Genomic DNA, 22,802 nt, shown 5'->3' with positions numbered 1-22,802 from the left:
TAATAGTTCAGTATGGAGTAGTAGGTTTGCGTAGAGAAAAAAACTTAACTAGTCACTTGAAATGAATGGGTTATAACAGGGAGAGCAAATTACGGGAATTGAAAAGTGGACTCACTTAGAAAAGGTTATGATCTCAGCAGCTCTATTTTGCATTGCCTGGAAAGAGGAGATACAGGGCTTTTTAAGTGGGAGAATGCTAAATGACAATAAAAAGCATGGAAAATTCAGATTTCTTGTCCTCCCCCTCACCATGTAAAAACAGAAGTGGATGGCTTTTTAAGGATTTTTATTGAGTGTTTGGGATGGGAGGGGAGGAGGGGGGGATGGAGACTGTCAAGGTGGTGGAGGTAATGTTCAGAGGGCTGCCTGGCTGTGTCTGATGTGTTGTATAACCTCAGGCATTTCATTTATGAGGTTACTTGTTACGTGTCTGTATAAAAGTTGTTACTGTATTGGCTCTGTTGCTGTAAAGTAAGATTTGTTCTGGGTTTTTTTGTTATCTCTTATTTTAAAAGACATTGAGTCAAAAAGGTTTTACTATGTTATGAGAGATTTCCTTCCAAAAAGGACACAATATTCTCCTTCAGTTTCAAATGCACTTTGATTTTCTGCAGAAGATGGTTTTCCTAAGTGACCAAAAAAAAAACCCCAAACCTTTATGATTTCTGTTTGTATCTACTCATGAATGATTTATTGTTCCAGAAACAAAAGCACATGAAGGACGAGCTGGTTTGGTGGTTTTGTTTTGTTTTTTAATTAACATCTGTTATACCAAGTTAGAGTTCTCCTTTAAATGCTTGTTCTTGTCACAATGGATGAAGAACCAAGCTATCTTTAGTTCTTTGAAAATATGTATGCTGTATTTTTGTTATGTATACATCTATGCTTTTTCTGTAAAAAGTACAATAAATTGAAACCATTCAGCATTTTTTGTATTTGAAATAAAGCCAGACTACAATTTGGTGCTGTGGCCTTGGCAGCAGATGGAATGCAGTGTGCTTACCCAAAGCCTTTGCTATATGCAGTGTGCAAGTTTCTTGGCAACACTTAAAGATTTGGCAAGATACAGCAATTTGAAATATCACTGATGTACTGGAATGTATATTTACTCCATATATCTACAGTAATATGAATATGATGCACCTTAAATAGCCTTTAATCAGCCAGTGTGCTTCTACTAGCTGCTGAGCAAAGTAGTGGTGATAAAAATGTTTTCAGCATGTAGTTGAAGATGTATGGTAATGGCAGCCAACTCTGAGAATCTTTCATTAAATTTTCTGGGAACGCATTGTACATGTTGTCCTATCATGCTTCAGCAGTGAAGGGATGAGTCCATACATTAGGTGCTTCTCCTTTGTGTAGGTGGCAAATTTTAGGCATAAGACTGAATTAATTGGACAGCACATCTTTCACTTTGATTGCTTTTAACCTGCCCAGTGACGAAAGCAGAGATTTACTTATTAGACCAAAATACTAAAGTTTGCAGTTGAAAAAAATACAACTTTGTGGGACTTCTGATTACTACATGCTTTCAAGTGCCAATCCACTGTTGATTTTTAGGCTTGGATGGTTGTATGAAAAGAGGAGGTTATCTTACAACACCACTAGACTTGCCAAATGTTTGAGTCTCAGTATGTTTCTCAGGTGACTGAGTTAAAATCATAGAATAATTTTGACTGGAAAGGATGTCCAGATGTCATCTGGTCCAACCCCTGACCCAAACCAGGGACATCTCCAGTTGAATCTTGAACACCTCTATGGATAGAGATTCTAAAACCTCTCTGGACAGCATCTTCCAGTGCTTGACCACCCTTATGGTAAAAAACCCAACTGTTTCCTTTTATCTAATTGGAATTTCTGGTATGCCAGCTTGCATCCATTGTGTCTCATCCCGTCTCACAGACTTGTGAGAAGACTCTGTCTTCATCTTCTCTGTATCATCTGATCAGGTAGTTGTAGATAGCAATAAGGTCTCCCTTTCATCTTCTCTTCTGAAGGCTGAAGAGATCCAGTTCTTTCAGCTGCTCCTTGTATGTCTTGCGCTCCAGCCCCTAACCATCTTGGTGGCTCTCTGCTGGACTCACTAAAGTATGTCCATGTCTTTCTTGTAATGGAGAGCCCCAACCTGAACACATACTCCAGATGTGGTTTCCCAACTGCTAATAGAGGAGAAGGATTACTTCTCTGGACCTGCTGGCTGTACTTCTACTTAATACAGCCCAGGATGTGGTTGGTCATCTTTGCTGTGGGGGTATGCTGATGGCTTTTCTTCAATTTGCTGTCTACCAGGACCACCATTTCTGTAGAGCTGTTTCCTAGACAGTTGCCTCCCAGCCTGTACTTTTGCATGGGGTTATCTCATCCCAGATGCAGGACTTTGAATTTACTCTTGTTGAACTTCATGAGATTCCTGCAGTCTAATCCTGTTCAACATCTTCATTAATGATCTGGATAATGGGGCAGAGCGCACCCTCAGCAAGTTTGCAGATGACACAAAACTGGGAGGAGTGGATGATATGCCAGAGGGTCATGATGCCATCCAGAGGGACCTCAACAGGGTGGGGAAATGGGCTGCTAGGAAACTCAAGCAATTCAACAAGGGGAAGTGCAAAGCCTTGCAGCTGGAGAGGAACAAGCCTAGGCACAGTACATGCTGAGGGCCACTGAGCTGGAAAGCAGCTTGGCAGAAAAGCACCTGAAGGGTCCCTGTGGACACCAGATTGATTGAAAATGAGCCAGCAATGTACCCTTGTGGCAAACAAGGCTAATGATATCCTGGGTTGTGTTTAGGAGTGTTGCCAGCGGCTTGAAGGAGGTGATCCTTCCTCTCTACTCGTGAGCCACACCTGGAGTCCTGTGTCCGGTTCCCAGAGAGCCATGAACATACTGGAGGGAGTCCAGCAAAGGGCCACAAAGATGATGAAGGGACTGGAGCATCTTTCCTATAGGGAAAGGTTGAACCTGGAGAAGAGAAGTCTCAGGGGGAGGACCTCAATGTATATAAATACCTGAAGGGAGGATGCAAAGAGGATGGAGCCAGGCTCTTTTCAGTGGTGCTAAGTGAGAGGACAAGAAGCAATGGCCCCAAACCAAAACAAGGGATGTTCCCTCTGAACATCAGGAAACACTTTTTTACTGTGACTGAACACTGGCAGAGGTTGCCCAGAGAGGCTGTGGAGTCTGCATCCTTGGAAATGCTGCCTGGACATGGTCCTGGGCAGCTTGCCCTGCTTGAGCAGGGAGGTTGAACCAGGTGACCTCCAGAGGTCCATTCCAACCTCAACCATTCTGTGATTCCTAGTAGTCCATTTCTCTGTCCTGTCCAGGTCCCTCTGAATAGCAGCTCTCCCCACCAGCGCACTCCCTCCTCTTAGGTGCTATCTGTAAAGTTTTTGAAAGTGCATTCAGTCCCATCATCCAAAACATTAATGAAGACACTAAATAGTATGGGTTTCAAAGAGACCAATGCATCCAGGAACTTTAATAGTCTGGGTATGAGAATGCTGGAGGTGCTGCTTATGCGAGGGAAAAGCAATGCTAAAACTTGCACTATGGAGTCATATACTCCCTAAATTTCCAGACATCTGGATCTCTTGTTCACTCCTATCCAAGTATTCCTTCTCCTGAAACAGGATGTTCTGCAAAAGGGTTTGTCGAGAACCCTAGGGTTTGTAATTTCCTTGACCCGAGAAGATGAAGGCACTTTCTGCATCAGTCTCTCTTGGCTTGAGAGTGGCAGCCTCAGCTGTGCTCAGCAATGATTTGAAAGGAGCATGTAGTTTGGGTTTGAATTTGGACATACTGGGGAAGCTCTTAAGTCACTCAAAGTTGAGCGACTCAATCTTGACATCAGAAATTTCTTATCCTCTGAGGGACCCTTACAGAGACTTATTTCATGCTTCACATGAGAAGATGGTGGAACCCAAAATCTGGCTGACAGGTTTTCTTTTTCAGTAGAGCCTGTGTTGTGTTTTGTGGATATAAGTAATAAAAGCTTAGCACAAAGGAAAGGCCTTTTCCCCAGGTTATTGTTCTCACATACCTTGGACAGCAAGTATGTGCATTCAGACGGAAGCCTACCACATTGAGGTAATTTTATCTTCAGGTCATTTGCATTGAAACTGAATGGGCAGCTTTCCCTTAAACACAGCACAGCATAGAAATCTGCGTAAAATTCGCTGTCTAAAATATCTAAACTGCATGCAAGTGAGTAAATATGCTCCATTTGGATTGGGAGCATGTATCTTTTTCAACTTCTGCAGGAAATATGCTCTGGAACAAAAGTATCTATATTAGCAGCCAGTTTGGGAAAATAAAAATGTTTGAATTAGAGAATAAATTTAGCGGTAAATTGTTCTCTGAATATTTGGTGAGGGAGCTCAGGTTTTCTAAGAAGTACTGAGATATCAACAGTCCTAAGCATACACACTGCAAGTGGGAATATGGGGAAGATCACTTGTGAGGAATATTTCAGTTGGCTTGATTTTTTAAGTAACAGGCACTCAGCTACTCTTCATTGAGAACCACGTTGAAACATCTGTTTGAAAGGGGTTTACTGGAATGCCCCCATTTTAAATGCTAAAAACTATTTTAAAGGGAAAGGTGTCTAAAAGCAATTTGCTCAGATACTGAATTACATTATCCTTAACTTGATTGAATAAGTAGGGAAAACTTCAGTAGGTAATGTTTGAAAATACTGTAGCTATGCAAAAAAAAAAAATTTAAGTAAACTGCTTTGTAAACTTCACTAGCACGTAATACCTCTCTGCTAAAATAACGGCAGCCTGTGAAAGCATGGCACTTAATTGTAGTATTATTACTGTTTCCTGGAGGCTGTAGCCACCTGAGCTACAGGATCACGCAGGCTTAGAATATATATACAGTGGTATCATATAGATATGGCATAGTTTGGCAGGGTTTTTAATTACAATCATGGGTAAATTTTGCATTATTTTATATACTGTTGACTTGTTCTTCTAAATTATTCAGGAATCTGAAGCTTTGTTCCTCAAGGCAATTAAAGCCAATCCAAATGCTGCCAGTTATCATGGTAATTTGGGTAAGAGCCTTTCTAACTCTTATCAGCTGTATTGTTTGTTTGCTTCGTGTTCATTGTGTTTAAAAAGAAAAAGCAATCTTTTGAGCCTTCTTCCTGCTGGGCAGATTTCTATTTTACTTCCTAGAAAAACTGCCAGCCAGAAGAACAGGGCACTAAACCATAAAAGCTGTCATATGACAGATCAAGAGGGCTGCACAATCCAGCCCAGAGGTAGCTGCACTTCAGCGTCTGCAAATTGGTTCATTTACGCTATGCTTGTAACCCGCAATGAGCTCACCAGATAAGAGCTGCCATTTATGGCTGCAATGCAATTCATTCCTTCATCATTCCCATGCCAGTTCTGCTCCCAGGCTTTGCTCCTGCATTTGGCAACAGAACAAGCAGCTACTGTGCCACCAGCCAGCAAGAGACCCTCACTGGAAACAAATGCTTTAATGTTGTTTCCCAAGTGATTGGCAAGATTGCACGTTATTCAACAATATTGCTAATGAAATTCCTTATTGATGTTCCAGCTGTGCTTTATCATCGCTGGGGAAATCTTGACTTAGCAAAGAAGCACTATGAAGTCTCTCTGAAGCTTGATCCTATGGCACCCGGGACCAAGGAAAACTACAACCTCTTAAGAAGAAAACTGGAGCAATTGCAAAAGAAAGGCGGTGCCTGATGTTTCTTTTCGGGTTGTCCGTGCATGCTGTTTACAATTAACGTTACATGGGTACTTCTGACCATGTAAAGGATTCAGTCATTATTTCTCAAAAATAATAACACCGCCAGCACCGCACACTTGAATGTCCAATTATGCCCTCGTACAGATCCTAACATTTCAGCTTGAGGGATCATTTTATTTTTACTCTTAAACTGCTTTTAAAGTCCCTTAGAACATTTTTATAGGTATATGAAAGCAATGCAGATGGAATTTCACAGCTTTCACTTGTAATTTGATATCTTCATCTGACTTTTTAGTAGCAGGATGAATATCAGAAGGCAGTTTTATTTCTGAAAGTGATTCTTTAAAAAGTGCAATTTCCTGTTTAAATCCTGATCTTTTCAAGTATGAAGAATATCTGTCCACTTCAGTTTTATTACTGCCTTCTACTGCCAGTCCTGCAGAGCCAGTGGAAGAATGGATTCTCTCCAGCACATCAGTGTACTCGTGTAATTTGAGTTATGCCCTTGTTCTTGTTTTTGGCTCCACCCTGTGAAGTGTCGGATTTGTACAGGAGTAAATGAGGACAAGGATTTGACCATAAATGTTTGTCAGCCAGTGTACTGCTGAGGTATGCTTGAGTGGAGAAAATACTCTTAGATTAAGATGGAGATTTTAGCAAGCAGCAAAGGGAGAAGAAGAGTGAGGCAACAGAGGAGTCACCTAGAGTTTCTGTTCTTGCAGGCAGCCTCATCTAGCATAGACAACTTGGGCAACAAGTCAGAATTGCTTTAGGTCCTGCGGCAGGTCAGTGGTCTAAATACAGTATAGGGTCTACAGGAGCTAATTCCTGTGTTCTCAGGCATTTCAGTGCTTTCTGGTTAAGGACATTACACCTTTCAGGTCCTGTATTGTTGGTGAATAAGGAGAGAATTTCCATGAAAAAGTAACTGGGCAGAGGACCTGACCTTGGTTGTTGATGTATTAACTGGAAGGAACTCAGCTTCACCTTTGTCTCCTGTGGCTCATGTGTTTGCTGAAGTGGCAGTTAAATAAGCATAGCTGTTAATGCATAAACTGTTCACATTGATGTGGAATGATTCAGATACAATGTCACTTTTCAAAATGTGCTATGCTTTAATAAATGTTTAAACTCTGGCTGTCCAGAGTTGTTTGTCTTGTGCTAATGTTTACATTCCTGCTTCAAGAAGTAGTCACATGCCTATTTATTTGTTGTTTTTTAAGATTGGAAGATTGCTATTGGATGTGAAAACTGAGGAACTTTACCTCTCTTTTCACATTCTTTTATTCTTTCTGACCATGTCCCCCAGGGAGAAATTGATCAGTACAGTATTTGCAGCTTTCCTAATTTGTCCAATGATGATTGTATAGGAGATTGTGTAATGTTCTCCATACACAACTCATCTATGTGTGGAACCTTGTAAAGTATCGGGGGAATGCCTGCCATAGGACAGGATGTCGTGTGACCTTGCCGTCTGACCACCGTGTAACCATTCTACATCTATACTATGTTTTGAACCTACAATAGGCTACTTTTACATTATAAATTTCCTTGGAAACGACAGTTGTTTCAAGAACCAAGTGTGGCTACAGAGCACATTGCAATACTGCAGAGCTACCAAAGCATCCTCTGACAAAGCTAGTTTGGGTACTACAAGTAGTGCAGCTACTTTAATGTTATATCCTTGCCAGACTAACTGTAAATCTAGCCAGCAAGGCTGTGGCAGTGTCATGCTGTCCACAAATTTGGCTTTGAATGAGGTAATATGCCTACAATATGGCAACATACTGTATAATGATTTTAGTTGAGGTACCAGAGGCATGTATTTGTGCTAGTGCAGTGCTCCTCTCCTGCAAATATAGCCTGTTTCTCAGCAGGACTAATTAGTTCGTATAAGGTACTAAGTTGATGCAATTGTTTCCATTTCTTCTGGTTTCTGGACAAAATTTTAAGAAACTAGTTTCTGAATATATTTCCAGGATATAAACATGCTCTTTGATAAGTATCTGTACTGATCCAGCAGAACGCTGCACCAGTATGGCTAGTCATCTTCTGATAACCAGCATAGTTTAGTCAGTACCAACTTTTGTATCTGAAACATGCTGAAATAGATACACCCTTCAGTACAAACAGCAGACTTTTAAGGCTTTCCATACATAGCCTGTTATTCATCAGATATAGAGAACACGTAGCTACTTCAGTCATGAGGTATTAAAGAGTTGGGATCTGGCTGGATGAGCTAGTTTATAGCAGAAGATAAATGTGTTTAATATAATCAGGTCTTTTCTGTATATTTGGAATATGACATACTGAGTTTAAATTATTATTCTCATCATGAAGTTCACATGTATAGTTTTCCCTGTTGCCTGCTATATTAGCTTTACAGAAATCCATTAGATCAATATTATGTATGGGGTATGAATTCTCTCTAGGTCAACCAAAGTTGTTGTAGGAATTCCTCTGTGGAAGTCAGTTTCTCCTACTCAAAGAGTCTTAGATGGAAGAGACATGCCAACAAATTGGATGTTTTGTTGGTATTTGAAAATGGTGTTTACTCTTCAATACAGACAACATAATTTCTTCTTGATTAGTTTTCTGGCTACCTGTATATATTTTTGTGAGGGTTTATTTGTTTTATATCATTTTCAGTGCCACAGAAATTCAATGTGATTACTTGTGTGATGGTAATAAGAAGGGTACACTTATGTCTGAGCGTAATGTTGAGGCAGAATTGGGTTCAAAAGAAGCAACCAACAAGACTGCTTTTTTAATAAATTCCTTAAGACTTTCAAGAATGCTAAATATTTTTTTACTTTATTTTCAGAAATATTTTGAGAGTGCAAATAATACAGTCAGTTTTATTAAAATGGTTATAATGTTAACCTTTTGCTTGTTTTTTCATACCTCATAACTGTCTCCTGGAATAGTACGAAACAGACAACCTGGAAGAGAGAAGGGTGAAGAAAAAGTGGTTTTGTATGTGACTGTTGTTACAAACATTGTCTGTCTTTCCAACGTGCTGGATTTTTTCCCCCCGTTACCTTTGCCCCATTGCCGATTACAGAAGATTAAAGTTTCCTGCTTGTCAGCTGGCCTGCTTGATTCTGTAGTGAAATTAAGAAACCTGGATACATTTTTTTTCAAAGACTGCTTGTTCAAATACAGTTCTGAGGAGAGACATACAGAATGACTCAATGCACAGAATGGAGTCAGAAAAATATTCACAATGACTGCTATGGATGACAGTTTCTTTTCGCCAAAAACTTCCAAGGGAGTTCCCTCATTGTATGTTTCTCTCATGTTTAGACCAATGCCATGTACATGAATTTTCCTGTTATTTAATTTCATGCTTAGGATTTAAACTTTAGAGATGTGGGTTGTATGTGTGTTTATGAGCACTCAGAAATAAAATTCTTCAATACTTTTCACTGGTTTGTTAAAAATATTGGACCTATTCACTGGGAACTTGTTTCCTTCATATTTGAGATACCTGCATCTGAGCTATTTGTCCTAGTTTCTCTGCATAGTCAGAGAATAATCTGAAACATGATTCATCTCCTAAAGAAAGCATCTTCAGGATGTGAGGCATCATGTACTTGAAGCAGGTATTCCGCTTCACTAACTTCAAAGGGTAACTGAGGTGATCAGTTCATATATATGAAGAAAACCTCACTGCTGCTTTCAGTTGAAGTAATCTGGTCCCATACACCTCTAGCATTCTCAGACGTTATCTGCAAATCGGCAGGTACTTGCCTTGAGAGTCAGAGCGTTATAGTAGCTGGATGAGGGAATGGGATGAGACAAATTAAGAGAGCTTTCTGCAGATAGTTAAATGTATATGGCTGATAAAGCATCTGAATGTCCAGTCTCTGCCTACGGAAACAGAACATTCAGGTCCAGTTCGATCCATTGTTGGCATATCTATGATCACAATGAATGGTAACAACTTCTGATTGAATTGACTTTTGGTGTCCTTCATTTTGTTTTAAAAGCAATCTAAAGCAACTGTAAATTTGCAAAGGTGAGATCTTTTTCTTAAATTGAAGTTGCTATTTCAGCTGTAGCTGTTAGAATGTTAAATGTGATAGCATAGCCCATTTCTATATGGTGGAGGTTTTTTAGTTTAAATATCTTTGTATTTATTTCCTGGTTTCTGCTTGTGTTCCACATTTCATGTGAGCACAGGTACATTACGTGTAGATTCCCACTTGACTCTTGATTTGCCCTTTCACTGGATAGTGCTTCCTTCCACAGCTCTTGATACGTCTCTATCAAATACGTGTTTATGAGGGCATGTCTAACTGGAAAAGACTAAAATTATTTGCTAGAAACAAAAGTGAGATCACATGTTTGAATTTCTGCAACATAAACGCCGAGGGAGCCAAACGTCTGTCAGGTACCACCATAAGCAGCAGGTACCACTAGTAACGGGCACTTCAGACCATGTGCTGGGCTCCACGATAATGTGAAGTGGTTGTACATAGGTGTAATGTTACCAACACAGCAACTTGGATCCTATGCTTTAAGGGAAAAGGACCGTATAGCCACTCCGAAGAAGAGGATGTGCATAGCTGCACGGGCTGTTGAGCACTGGAGGACTGATCACCTTCGTATTAGAAAGCTGCACTGCAGTATTGTGGCATGGGTGTTCGGTGTGTGTCAGTGACGATACATGTTCAGGGCTTTTTAAAATAAGTATTTTTGTTAGAAAAAAATCCCTACAGGTATTGAAATTGGTAGCTTGTGATTGCTGAGTTGAACTGTTTCTTAATGTAGCGTTAATCATTTAGATTGCCGATGGTACGTTCCAATTTATTTTCAGCTGAGCGAGAAGTAAATACATTTGTAATGGAGCCATGTAATAAATCTGCATTTTGCTATCTTTTTGCATAGATTTTAATTGTGATAATGGTGTTTATTTTTGTAGTAAGTTTTTGATTCAGGGTTCTGCTATAAGCTAGGAAGAAAATCTAATGGGCATAGTAGACTGGTACTGTGCTATACAGGAAAACATTCTTCCCCTTAGAGTAACAGTTCAAAATCTTGATTCTGCGTGAGCGTGTTGATGTTGAATGCATATGCCTGAAAAAAAAAATGCTGATCCCTTGAGCTGCTTTCTGCGCACCCTCCCTGGGAGAGGGCAGCACTTGAGGAAAGTGACGGAATACCTAACTAATTAATTCAACCTCTAAAACAATAAACTATAGGAAGAAAAGCAGGAGATACTGCCTCAAACTCTGGGCAATCTTACCCTGCTTTAGAGTTGCAACAGAATTACTGACTGACTAGTCACGGAGGAGGGGCTGAAACCGAAACATGACTTGCTGTCCCGATAACCAGGCTACAGCATGGCGCTCATAAGCCCCAGATGAACAAGCACTGCCTTGTTCAGCGTCAAACAGAGCAGAAGGGTATCTCACTCTTCTTCCTCGTACCCGCGTATGCTTTTTCTTACAGTGATTTTACTGGGTGGAGTCTCAAGATGCTTTGCTAAAAAGCGGACCCATCCCTGCAGAGCCAGCTTGAGAGGGTCCTCGGCTGGGAATTGGGAAGCTGCCTGAAAAGGAGGCAAACAGAAAGCCACCGGGCACGCTCCAAGTTTCAAAACTTTTGCTTCAGCAGGCTCCAAATCAATCTCTGTCTGCAGCCAAAAGCCCTTCTGTAGAGTAGTCAGTATCAGCCTTACTCTAAAATAATAATAAGGGTTTTTAAAAGTGCTCTAAAAGCCAGATTTGCTGCCTGAGGTTGTGTCGCTTGATGCGCGTTTGTTACGGCCTCCAGGGCGGAAGGCCCCGGGGCCGCCACTGTGGATTTTTTTTGCTGTTGCCGGTTTTTTGGGAGCGACTCCTCCCGGGGAGCGCAGGGCGCTGCGCCCTGTGCTGTTGCTGGCACGGGCTGCCCCGCTCTCCCGCCTCCGGGCCCGGCTGGCTGCTCTGCCCGGGCTTCCACCTCCCCGCAAAGCACGCTGCCTCCCGCTCGCAGCCGGGGCGGCTCGGGGGAACGACCGCAGCTCACCCCCTCCCGTCCCCCGCAGCCCGCCGACACCGCGCGCCGCCCCCGCCTGCCCCGGGCCCGCGGGGGCGGGAGGTCGGGGAGGCCCCGCCCCGCCGCTCCGCCCCGCCCCGCCCCGCCCCACCGCCTAGTCCCCAGAGAGGCGCCCCGGGAGGAGCAGAAGGACGCGGCCGCAGGCGGGAGCGGAGGCGCGGAGGCACCGGCAGCGCTGGCGAGTGAGTGCCGCGAGCGGCCGCCGCGAGGGGCGCGCGCTAGGACCCGCGCCGCCGGGGCAGGGCGGGGCGGCCCGCCCCGCCCTGCCCTCGCCGCCACGTGACGCGGCGGCCCCGCGCGGTTCGAGCGGCCGGTGCCCCTCCGCGCGCGCCCCCCTTCCCCTGCTCCCGGTGCCGCCGCCGCCGCGGAGCCTCCTCGCGCCCAGTGAGCCGCTGGCGGAGCGGTCGGCGCTCGCGGCGGGGGGCGGGTCTCGGCGGCAGCCGTTGGGCCGAGGCGTTCCCCCGGCGCTGCCTCGCCGCCCGGCCGCTGCCAGCGCTCGCCTGGCGGAGGGGAAGCGAGTGGGTGCGGGCGGGCAGGCGCCCGCGCGGGGCCTGCCAGGGGCCGCGGGTTCGGCTGGGGCCTCTCCGCGGAGGAGAGCTCTCCCGGCTCTCCGGCGGGAGGAAGGGGCCTGCTGGCACCGGCGGAGAGCGCCTGGCGGCGCTGGCCGGCACCCCCTGCCTGCGGCCGCCGGGCTGAGGGCGGCGGAGGCGGGCTTGTGGGCCGCGGGGCCGGTGGGGCAGCGGGGCGGCGCAGCCCTGCCGCCGGCTCCTTGCCGGTCGGGGGTGGCGTGCGGGAGCTGCGAGCGGCTCGGCGTCCTCCGCCCCCGGCCGCTGGGCTGACAGCTCCCCTGGCCGAGCGCCGCGCTGCCTTTCCCACCTGCGGGACCCGGGTGCCCGTGGTGCGGCAGGCCTGTAAGGTCACGGCAGCGTGGCTCGGTGTGCTAGGGGCTGCTGGACTGCTGAAGTCTTCTGCTCCAGTAATACAGCCTACTTCAGGGAGAGCTGTCTGTAGCTCTGAACTCGAAACAGTGCTGATGGGCCAAGGTGGCGAGCACCTCGCGTTCTCCTGGTATTCAGGCGCTTAGAGCACCCTCCAAACAAAAGTGTTCGGTGTGATTCAAATACTCATTTTAGTAACATAACCTTTACCTTGTAAGGATTAGTGAAGTGGATTTGAAGAACAAATATCTAAACTGGAGGGAGAACAGAAAATACCCTAGATATCATAGATGAAGAGAAGCTATGACAGCTTATAGCTTACAAGTGTATCCTTACAAGATGACACTCAGAGCATCAATCTTTTTGCCTGCATTGCTTGGACTGGTTTTTTTTTTCATCTTGGCAAACCTCCTGAGGATTTCATTTCACTATATTTTCATTTCCTGCTCTTTTGGTATCCTTTTCCATTTTAGCGTTATGTAAACCTTTTGCTTTTGAGTTAAGGTTCATTTAGCTGTATCTGTGTTAACTCCAGACAATTAACTTCCTCATTTTTTGCTTCAGGGCTTTTTAATTTGCTACTTCTGTAATTTTTGCCATGCTTTGAAAATATCAAGGTAGCAACTTATATAGAGCTTAACGTACAGAGGCACAACTATAAGTATCTCCATGACCAAGTTGTTTCATGTAGACCTCTGTGAAGAGTGGACTTGGTTTATGTACTCTCTAGTTTAAGCAGGCAGTCAACCTGGAAAAGCAATTTCTTGACAATTAAAATTGTTCATTGTGTGACACAGGCCATTAAGAGAGGCTTTAAATTTTGCATGTCTGGATGAAAAATGGGCATATTTCCATCTTTCTTTTCCCCTCCTCCTGAGAAAAGTCTTAAAAACCTAGACTGTGTCTATAAAGTGTATGTATCCTCAGCTAGCACTCACCTCCTGCCCTTGCTCCATCATAGCTGTCAAAGGCATATGAAAACTAACATGTCTTGTTACCAAAGTGTATTACAGCATTCTACTGCCATGGGTAAATAAAAGCTAAGCAGGACAGATGTCTCTGTTACTGCCTGTCTCGAAACCTGAATTGTCAAGGGTGTTACATGTTAAACAAAAAAATGGACTTCCCATACATTGCTAATGTTTTAAAATCTGCACCCTGTTGCTGACAAATATTCACTATTCAATATGTGTGTCATACTTCGTTTTGCTTGGATTCTTGCAGCCTCTTTGTTCCTCACTTTCCAAATTACTGTGGTGGTCTGCATCAGCTTTGCAAGCAAGTTTCTTTGAGCTTGTTCATGAGTTTGTTTTGAGACCACTGGAATATTGAACAAAGCTTCGCTCGGTCACAGAAGAGAGTGTGTCGTGTTGTTGATATCTGTCATGTCATCTGCTCCTTAGGATTTTTGTTTTGGTGACTTCTTTATATGTGTGATCCGAGTTTTTTACTGATCATTTTCTCATATCGATTCAGGGTAGAAATATTGCTTTGAATGCTTCATTTACTGCAGTGTCTGCTTTTTATCCTTTAGAAAGGATCATCATGTCAGTTCATGCTTTCCTTAGCTGATTTTTGACATGGAAAGCTAGGTGCCTCTGGAGAGTACAGAGCACAAACCAGGCCTGGCTTTGCACCAGGCATCCTGCTGTCTCTCCCACCCACTGCTGCGCTGAGCACAGCCTCTTCGCTTGTAAAAGTGTCGTCTAGCATTGGGTTTAGCCCTGCTCTGAGGGGGAGGCTGGGCTAGGTGACCTTCAAAGGTCCCTTCCAACCAACATTCCTCTGACTCTGCCTATACGTTTTCATGACTCCCAATAGTAACCCAACTACCTATTTCGAAAGAAGTTTCCTCTTGAAAATGACTTTCATCTGACTGCTGATGTAACCACGATTTTTGCCTCTTCTGTTTCTGTTGTTCATATGGTTGTGTTTGTTGTTCTTGGGGAACTTTTGGGAAGTGAGGTTACGTGACTGCCTGATGTACGTTTTGAATTTCAGAGTGCAGGTACAGGCACAAAGGTGCAGTCATGAGGGTGTCGTGAAGTGAAATAAGAGAATAATAACTTCCAGGGGTATGTTGTGGCATTTGCCTTCTGCTACTAGCTCTGGTACACTTTTACTCTCTGATGGATTAGCCAAATTATTTTTCTGTGTAATCATAAGCAGCATTAATAGTTACTGTTCATAGCAAAAAAATACACTTCATTTCGCTGTAGGTTTTGTCATCTCTTTTTTGGAGCAATGTACTTTTTTTTTTTTTTTTTCTCCTATTCAGGTCTTGTTGTATGTTTCTCATGCTCTAAAAGCATATGTTCTTTGGACTTGAACCTGGTCAAATAATTTTCATAACTCTCTTGATTTAAGTAGAATTGAATGTGAAACTTGCATGACATTTTAAGTGACATGAACTGCTTAAGCAGAGAATACATGCCATGATAGGATGCATTTTCTATATGAACTGATGCTACATTTCTTTTTCCCATCTTTCAAAATATTTTTTTGCAGCATTCTGACAGAGAGGGTAAGTATTACATAGATAATGTAATAAGAGACAGGGGAAATGTATGGATGTAGTCATGTCATTGAGTTTGCAAATGTAATACCTTTTTCATTCTGTCTCTCTAAAGAGTGTGCTTAATACCTTTTTTCTTCAAAACCAGAACTATTCAAGCAGTAGTAAATCACTGTTCTTAAATCAAGATCTGTAGCTATTTAGAATTTTCTGCTCTTTTTCACTCCAAAAGTTTAATTACATTTCATGGACCATGTCAGACAGAGCTCTCTTTTCCTCACTTCCAAAAACCAATTAACACTAAAGAAGGACAGACTATACCAGGATAATGTAACATTCTATTGATTTACTATTACAGTGTTTTTCAAGAATGCCCTTTACATTAAGATTTTTGGCCATTGTGATTTCTTTAAGTGTGCCAGCTATTTGCTCTTAACATCTTGAGAAAACATGCTGAATATCACTGTCAATCCTCATTTCTCTGTCTTACAAGACACCTCTTTTCCTTTGGAATTACCCATATAACCACCTCTCTCTGCAGTGTTTTGACTTTAATTGCTCATGTCCTTTACTAACAGCCAGAGTTACCATCGTATTGCTGACCTTCTGACAGGAGTTCTTGGCCACGTAGAATTGCTTTTTCTCATCCCTTCCCTGAAGCATTGCCTTTTTCCACTGTAACTGTGAGGGAGATCGTCCCATCTGCGCCAGGCTTCAGCTGTGTGAGAGTATCTGTATTAGGATGATACTGCAATTTTAAATGTATGTGCTATCAAATAATACCAGAGTAACTACAAGTCTATTTTTCTTTATGTTCTTTCCCTCCACTCATTTTGTCTAGCCTGATACAGTCCCACAACTGTTATCATAGTGTAATTCAGGTTGGAAGGTTGCTCAGGAGTCTCTAGTCCAACCTCCTTATTCAAAGCAGGGTCACCTGTGTGGGCAGACCAGGCTGTTCAGGGCTTTATGCGACATGTCTTGAAAACCTATAGGGATAGAGACTACACAGCCCCTCTGGGCAGCTTGCTTCAATGTTTGTCTGCATCATGAAAACCCTTTTCCTTGAATCAAGTCGGGACCTCTCTTGCTTTGGTTTATACCTGTTGTTTCTCCAACTTCCACATGCACCACAGTGAAGAGCCTAGCTGCGTTTTCTGGATAACCTCCTCAAGGTATGGAAAGACTGTTGTTGGGTCACCCTGAAGCCATCTCCTCTCAAGTTGAACAGGCCCGGTTTCCTGAGCTTCTTTTCACAGAGCAAGTGCTCCCGTCCCGTGACCATCTGAACTCACTCCCGTTTATCAGTATCTTCCTTGTATTGGGGGGCCCGAAACTGGATGTGGCATTGTAGGTGTGGTCTAATGCGTGTCCAAGTAAGGGGAGATCATCACTTCCCTCGATCTGCTGGTTCTGCTCCCTTTAATACAGTGCAGGGTGCTCGCCTTCTTTGCTGCTTTCTTTGTTCAGCAAGCTGTATTCATGAGCCTTAAGGTAAGGATGAGTAAGGTACATCATTGAGATGCCAGAGGAAACGTGGATCCCAGCCAGCATCATCTTGACTGCTGTGCTGCACTTCTGTCTGAGTCCTGGCTCTCCAACAACAGTCAGGGTTTTAGCTTTCCTGTTAGTGAGGAAGGAGATGTAGATGTTCATTTCTCATCACAGGTCTAAAACTCTCACTGTTTACTTATATTTTCCACAAGTCTCAGGAATACTTGTTGGCATTATGTTACTTTCTGGTAACAGTATCATGGACAATTTGAATAGTGTTTTGGAATGGTAGTATAAAAGACTTCTCTTTTCTCCAAAATATTTTTTGCTGCTGATCTGGACTCGGTCTTCTGTAGTTTTTCTCTTGTATCTCTCCATATCCTGGGTATCAACCTGTACCTCCGCTGCTGCCTTCTGCATCATGGGGACTAAAAGTTGTCTGCGTATGTAGTGAAATATGTCATTTAATACATTTTGCCTTCTGGCAGGCAGACCAGTTTGTGTACAGGACTTTAAATAATTAAGGTTTTATTGTTTCTACTGACAGACAGTACTGATAAGAATTGTGGGTTTGTACCTCACCACTGCCCCCCCCTTTCATCTGCTTCTTTAGATGACAGACTTGCATTTGAAATGTGAGTTTCATTTGTAGTTGGTGGCGAGAGATTCAGCTCACATCTCTTTACATCAACTGGTTAAGCCTGAATGAGCAGCCTAGATTCCGGACTTTAGGAAATTAAAGTTAAGTGAGGTGAATACTACCCTCTGGTTCACAAGAAGTTACTAATAGCATTCTGTCTGAATTCTTTTAGATTGAACCCAAGTGTTTGTTGTTTAATTGCATATTAAACAGGCTACAGTATGGACACTGAATTTTAGCACTAAAATCAGTATGTAATTTTAATTATGTCTATGGATTCTATCCACTGTAAGTTCTGTAAATAACAGTTTCGTTGTTGCTTGGATCTCAGAATGTGTGAATTTCTCTAGAAATCAAAGGTAACAGGTTAGAATATTTCCCATCAGGAGAGGCACAGTCCACATATACAGTAATACTGAAAGCTAGAAGGAAAATAGAAATAAACCAATTTTCTTCAAAACATTGCTGAGAAAAATGGTACTGGAAGGGAGACTGTAAGTAGTGAGTGAGAAATAAGAGTCTTGTTTTGGTTTTGTGTTGGAAGAGTGGTGATTGCAGTGGTTTTGAATGACGTTTAGAGTTAGTGATGAACAGGGGATTCATGTTAGTTGTGATATGAGAGTAAGGCCATGACAGAATTTCATTAGCTAATAGCTTCATTAGAAGAAATTATGGGTTGTTTTAATGTAGAAGGAAATGGTAGGTAGATAGGCCAAAGTATATAAAGGGCCCCGCTTGAAGCTGTAATCCTCTTGTCTCTAACTGATTTTATTCTTTAACTTTTTAATTCTTTTGTTAGCTTTGTCTTTTTTAAGCTAATTTAACTAATTGCATGACCCACAATTCACTGTGGGTGCTGGAATAAAACATTTCAGATTCTGGTAGCACATAGTGTGTGCTTCAAGATTGAAGGGAAGTGCTTAAGGCTGTTTAATCATTGATTTAACATCTATAGTTGCAATTCCTAAACTCGAAGTTACAAAGTAATTGGTATCACAAGAAAGCAAACTTGCAGGCTCAAGTGGTTTGCAAGTCCAGAAGTGTGACTGGAAGATGTTGCCCAGTAAAGTAACTGGTTCTGTGTCAACATCTTTACAGGTGTCCAGTGAAGGGATATTGGCCCCTTCTTTGGGATCTCCTGAATTTTAGCTTGTAAGACACCGTGTAATTGCTCATCCCCATGTGGTCCATCTCCATGCTGCTAGGCACCAGCCTTCTGTTTGTCCTCCTGCGTAAATCCTGCCTACCTTTTGTGATGGCATTCTTCTGGCCTCTGTTTTTTATTTATTTTCCCATGCTCAAGGGGTTACGGGGCTGTACACTGGCAATATGTGGAATGAGTGCCGGAATATGCTCTCTTGTATGGATTTACCCAACCCAGCTCACCTGGACCGAGAGGACATTGTTCTACAGCGAGGCAACAGGTTCTCGTCAGTGTTTCAGTCAGGAAAAATGGGAATCCTTCATGGGTTTTGTGAAAACGTCATGGAAAAGGAAGAGAAATGTTAGGAGGCTAGAGAAGGGGATTAGTAACATAACCATCCATAGTAACAAATTGAAGAGAAAATTACTGGATTCAGATTTTTTTATTATTGAGATCAGATTTAGTTCGCAATAGGACTTGTTCAGAGATGAACTGTTATCAGAATATGTGGGTGGAAAAATTGGAGGCAACTGAAGAAAGGAGTTTTAAGCAATGGCAGTTGGGTACAGATAATCAGATGAGGGATGAAAAAAAAAAAATTACTTGCCACCGTTGTCAGCTGAGATGTGATGGTCTTGGATTTATAGATAGGAGTAGAAGAAGGATATAGGTATTAGGTTTCCTTATTCCCCTGACTGCATGTCTGTGCAGGTGCTCAAGGGAGATTGTGGTTAGAAGAACAGCTTAAGCCCAAACTTATTCTGGGCAAAGGAAGAACTCTAAAGAGGATGCAACAACCCTACAGAGATTAGAAAAGCGAGGGGAAAAGACTACTAGAGATTACTGGGTGGAAAATGTAATCTTGGAGTGAATGTCAGCATTTAAATATGTTCAGGAGTGTATATCAATTGCTATTGATTTTCTCTGAAGCTATAGTTCAGTGAAGCCAACAAAACTTAGATTTTCTGTAGAATGAGTAACGAGAATCTGAGCTCAGTGTTGCATAATATTCTCACTGAAAGGCGATGGAGTATAGCACATGTGTGGAGTGTGGCAATGTGTGCTTTGAAGCAGTACTTTAAAACTACATCACTTTGCCCAATGCTAAGTACTGCGTTGTCTTGTGTTGCCTGTGAGGTGTAGAGATACTGTTTGGTAAGTATTATGTTGGGATGCGGGCGTAGGAGAATAACTAAATCAAATTTAGATGGGATTGCACAGAGCTAAGCCTGCACTATATTAGGAAAATGTATAAATAACAGAAACTGCATGAGTGAGAGAAATGTTTTGACGCAATTTGTGGAGTGGAGCCCCAGGCTTAATTTTGCCTTAGCTGAAAATTACATAGGGAATAAATCCCAGCAGGACACTTATCATACACATAGACGTTTCACACATCAAACCACTAACCTGCTCCAAGGCTGCGGTGCTTGCTGTGATGTAGTTCAAATATACCAGCTATGCAAACTTTCAGAATATGAATCCAGCCACTGGCCAAATCCTACTAAAGCTTTCTGAAGTTCATTTCAAACATGAAAAGTAACACAAAGTTATATGCTTAGGAACTTTGTCTGGTTGGGAAGAGTGTCTTTCGGGAAGGTGATATGAAGGGCTCAGAAAGAAGAATCTCTGCCTTCTGTGGACTCTGTAGATAGAAACCTGTTCTCCTAACTGTGATCTCTAACAGGAATCAAGTTCAAGAGAGAATGAGCATAAAAGAAAATCAACATTTAAGAGATTTAAATTATATTTTAGGTTAATGATTTATTTCTTTTGATTAAACTGTACTAAGGCAGTGGGCCTTATTTCATGATTGTCGTTCCAGACATAATAAATTTCTCAGTAATGTGATTATTTATGTAGTTATGTGAAGCTTTAGGAAACCTGTTTAACAGAAACAAAACATCTTGGAGAAGACAAACAGGTGCAGTCAAGAGAGAAAAGAAGTTGGTGTTTCTCATCTTTCTAGTATGGGGCTTCTTAATGAGATATACTGGCTGGCTGTTTTTTCCTCTCCCTTCTATTCTTGTTTATATTTACCTTTATTTATCTTGTCGAAATATCAAGAAATTTAGGTCAAAATATATCTGGATCCATCTGCTCATCTAGTCTGTTCTTTTACTGCTAGTAGTTACTATATATTTTAATTAAGTGTGCTTAATGACAGTTTACTACATTAATGGGTGTCATCAAGTATCTTTAATTTTGTACATGATGAACTTACTAATGCAGAGAAGGGTTTTTTTTTTTCTAATTTCTATATATCAAAACAATGATTTAATCTCTTTAATTTGTCAAACTGTAGTCTATATGTCTTATCTGTAACTTCCGTTTCATTGTTTTAGGTAAAAACTCAACTAGGCTCTGTAATTTAGCTGCATTTACCAGAGGTATATCATTATCACAGTCGTATTATGAATACTGGAAATGTTTATTCATTGACACAGTGATCCATTTCAGTTTTGAATCTCATTAATTATAGTTATTCTTTTGATATAAGAACTTTGTGCTCTACATGTTATGACAGACTTAAAAAATTACGACGTCCACGACTGACATTTCAATTCTAGGTTCATCAAATATGTTTTAATTTTTATTTTGGTTTTTGTGGTTGACCATCAATGTTGATGTAACCTGATTTTAAGCAGGGTCTGCAGAGTGGTGCAGCAGACACTTGACCTGGTAGGTATGATACTAGAAGGAAGGAGCAGGTGATATTGCCTTTGGGATAATTTGCCTTTCATGACCCTGCCAAATCAGGTAATTTGGTTTTGCATCAGACAGGTCAAAAATGAATCTATTGGGCTGATTTTTGAGATTATATATGGGATGGATTATTTCTTTGACATTCACCCCCCGCCTCCAGTTCTCTACGCTAGCCCACTAAGCCCATCAGCCCAACTACATTATCAGCTGGATTTTTACTTTAGGTAGTAGTGATGCTTTGGGAGTGTGTTTAGGGAAAAGTGTTAGCAAATATTTTCAGTGACAGTGGAGCAGACAGTCTTAAGATTAATGACTTTATCTTTTAGCAGGAATAAACTCCCCAGTAATCTTGTACTTTTGTGATCTGTAAAAACTCCGGAGTATTAACAGCATGCACGAATTTCGTATTTACTTAGACAGCTCTTCTTGGATCACAGCTCTGATTATTTCTGTGTTGTGGGCAGCACTGCTGCAGATGTAACTTTTGTAGCACGTTATCCGAGCTACCACAATGTAATCCCTTAACTATCTTTCTAAGAAACATGTATTAGCTTACATCATTGTTCTTTTTGATAAAACCTATGGCATTGCTATGGATTACACCTGTATGCATGTGTAACAATTTACCTGTGAATCTCCAGTGAGATCGTGTATGCCGAAAACAGTCTGTGAGCAAATGTGTGCGCAAGATTGTTTCCTGTATGTCTAGAAAAATAGTGGTATATCTTGTCTACGGTTGCCACGTCGACAGCTTGGAGGAAAACTGCATGAGGGTGTAGATTTTCAATTATTCTGTAGCAAAGTGATTTATCTCACCAGCTTGCTATCAATAGAACAAATACAATAACGCATACGCCTATAAACAAAATATGATTTTTATTTTAAAAATCTGTAATAAATAGCAGTTATTTCAGAGCTACTTGGGTTTAAAATGTCTCATATCTGTGATCTGAAAACAGTGTTTGAGAAGAAAAAACAGACAAAACCAAGAGAAGGCTTGTTTTTTAGATTCAGATTTATAGCTGCCTTTACGTACAATACGTAAAACAGGATGGCTGTCTTGGAAACCCCAAAGGGCACAAGTGTGTAGCTTTCTACCTGGGAAGCAGAAGCTTCAGAGAGGGAATGGTAACAGTGGGCTGTGCAGCTATTCCTGAGGCTGTGGCGGTACAGCCCTGGGTTGTTCTCGCACTTTGCCTTCTTTCAGTGCTTCTGTCGGCCAAAGATGTACAGCTGGCCTGGCACTGCTCTGCCTTCGAGCCAGACATACCTCGTGTGTGCCAGATCCAACCAAAGCCAGCTTCACGACTAACAGCCTTTGACTGTGCCATCTCCTAGAAAGTAGAAAAATCAGCTTCGTGCCCTCTGTCCCAAGGGTTCTAACCCACGTCTCTTAGGAGCATTTGGTCTTGTTTGGCTTTTTTGAAGCTGGATCACAGCGCAGAAAGCAATGCAAGGTGCGTGGGGTCAGAGTGTGTTCAATGTAGCGCCTCAGGATTATATCTCTTGAGTGTATTTGGGAGGTGCTATGTGGAGCGGGAATCCAACATTTCATTCTCTCTTTTCAGGGTTATTGCTATTTGGGAAAATAAA

The 22,802-nt window shown here is 42.1% G+C and overlaps 1 protein-coding gene across 5 annotated transcripts in view; it reads left to right on the top strand.

The window, feature by feature from the left end:
* The window catches only part of TMTC4 (transmembrane O-mannosyltransferase targeting cadherins 4), a 60,670-nt gene extending 50,049 nt beyond the window's left edge, over positions 1 to 10,621 (top strand). For 4 of the 5 annotated variants that reach the window (XM_050915339.1, XM_050915334.1, XM_050915337.1 and 1 more), the window contains 2 exons: positions 4,990 to 5,059; positions 5,572 to 8,704. In XM_050915339.1, coding sequence (XP_050771296.1) covers positions 4,990 to 5,059; positions 5,572 to 5,723 — 222 coding nt within the window. In that variant the 3' untranslated portion in view covers positions 5,724 to 8,704. Of the gene's footprint in view, positions 1 to 4,989; positions 5,060 to 5,571 lie in introns of all 5 variants that reach the window. The other variant, XM_050915335.1, reaches the window with a different exon arrangement.
* The last annotated feature ends 12,181 nt before the right edge of the window (positions 10,622 to 22,802 follow it).

This window comes from Gymnogyps californianus, chromosome 1, assembly GCF_018139145.2.
Source record: "Gymnogyps californianus isolate 813 chromosome 1, ASM1813914v2, whole genome shotgun sequence".
Classification (NCBI taxonomy): domain Eukaryota; kingdom Metazoa; phylum Chordata; class Aves; order Accipitriformes; family Cathartidae; genus Gymnogyps; species Gymnogyps californianus.
This window is presented reverse-complemented; position numbering and strand designations above follow the sequence as displayed.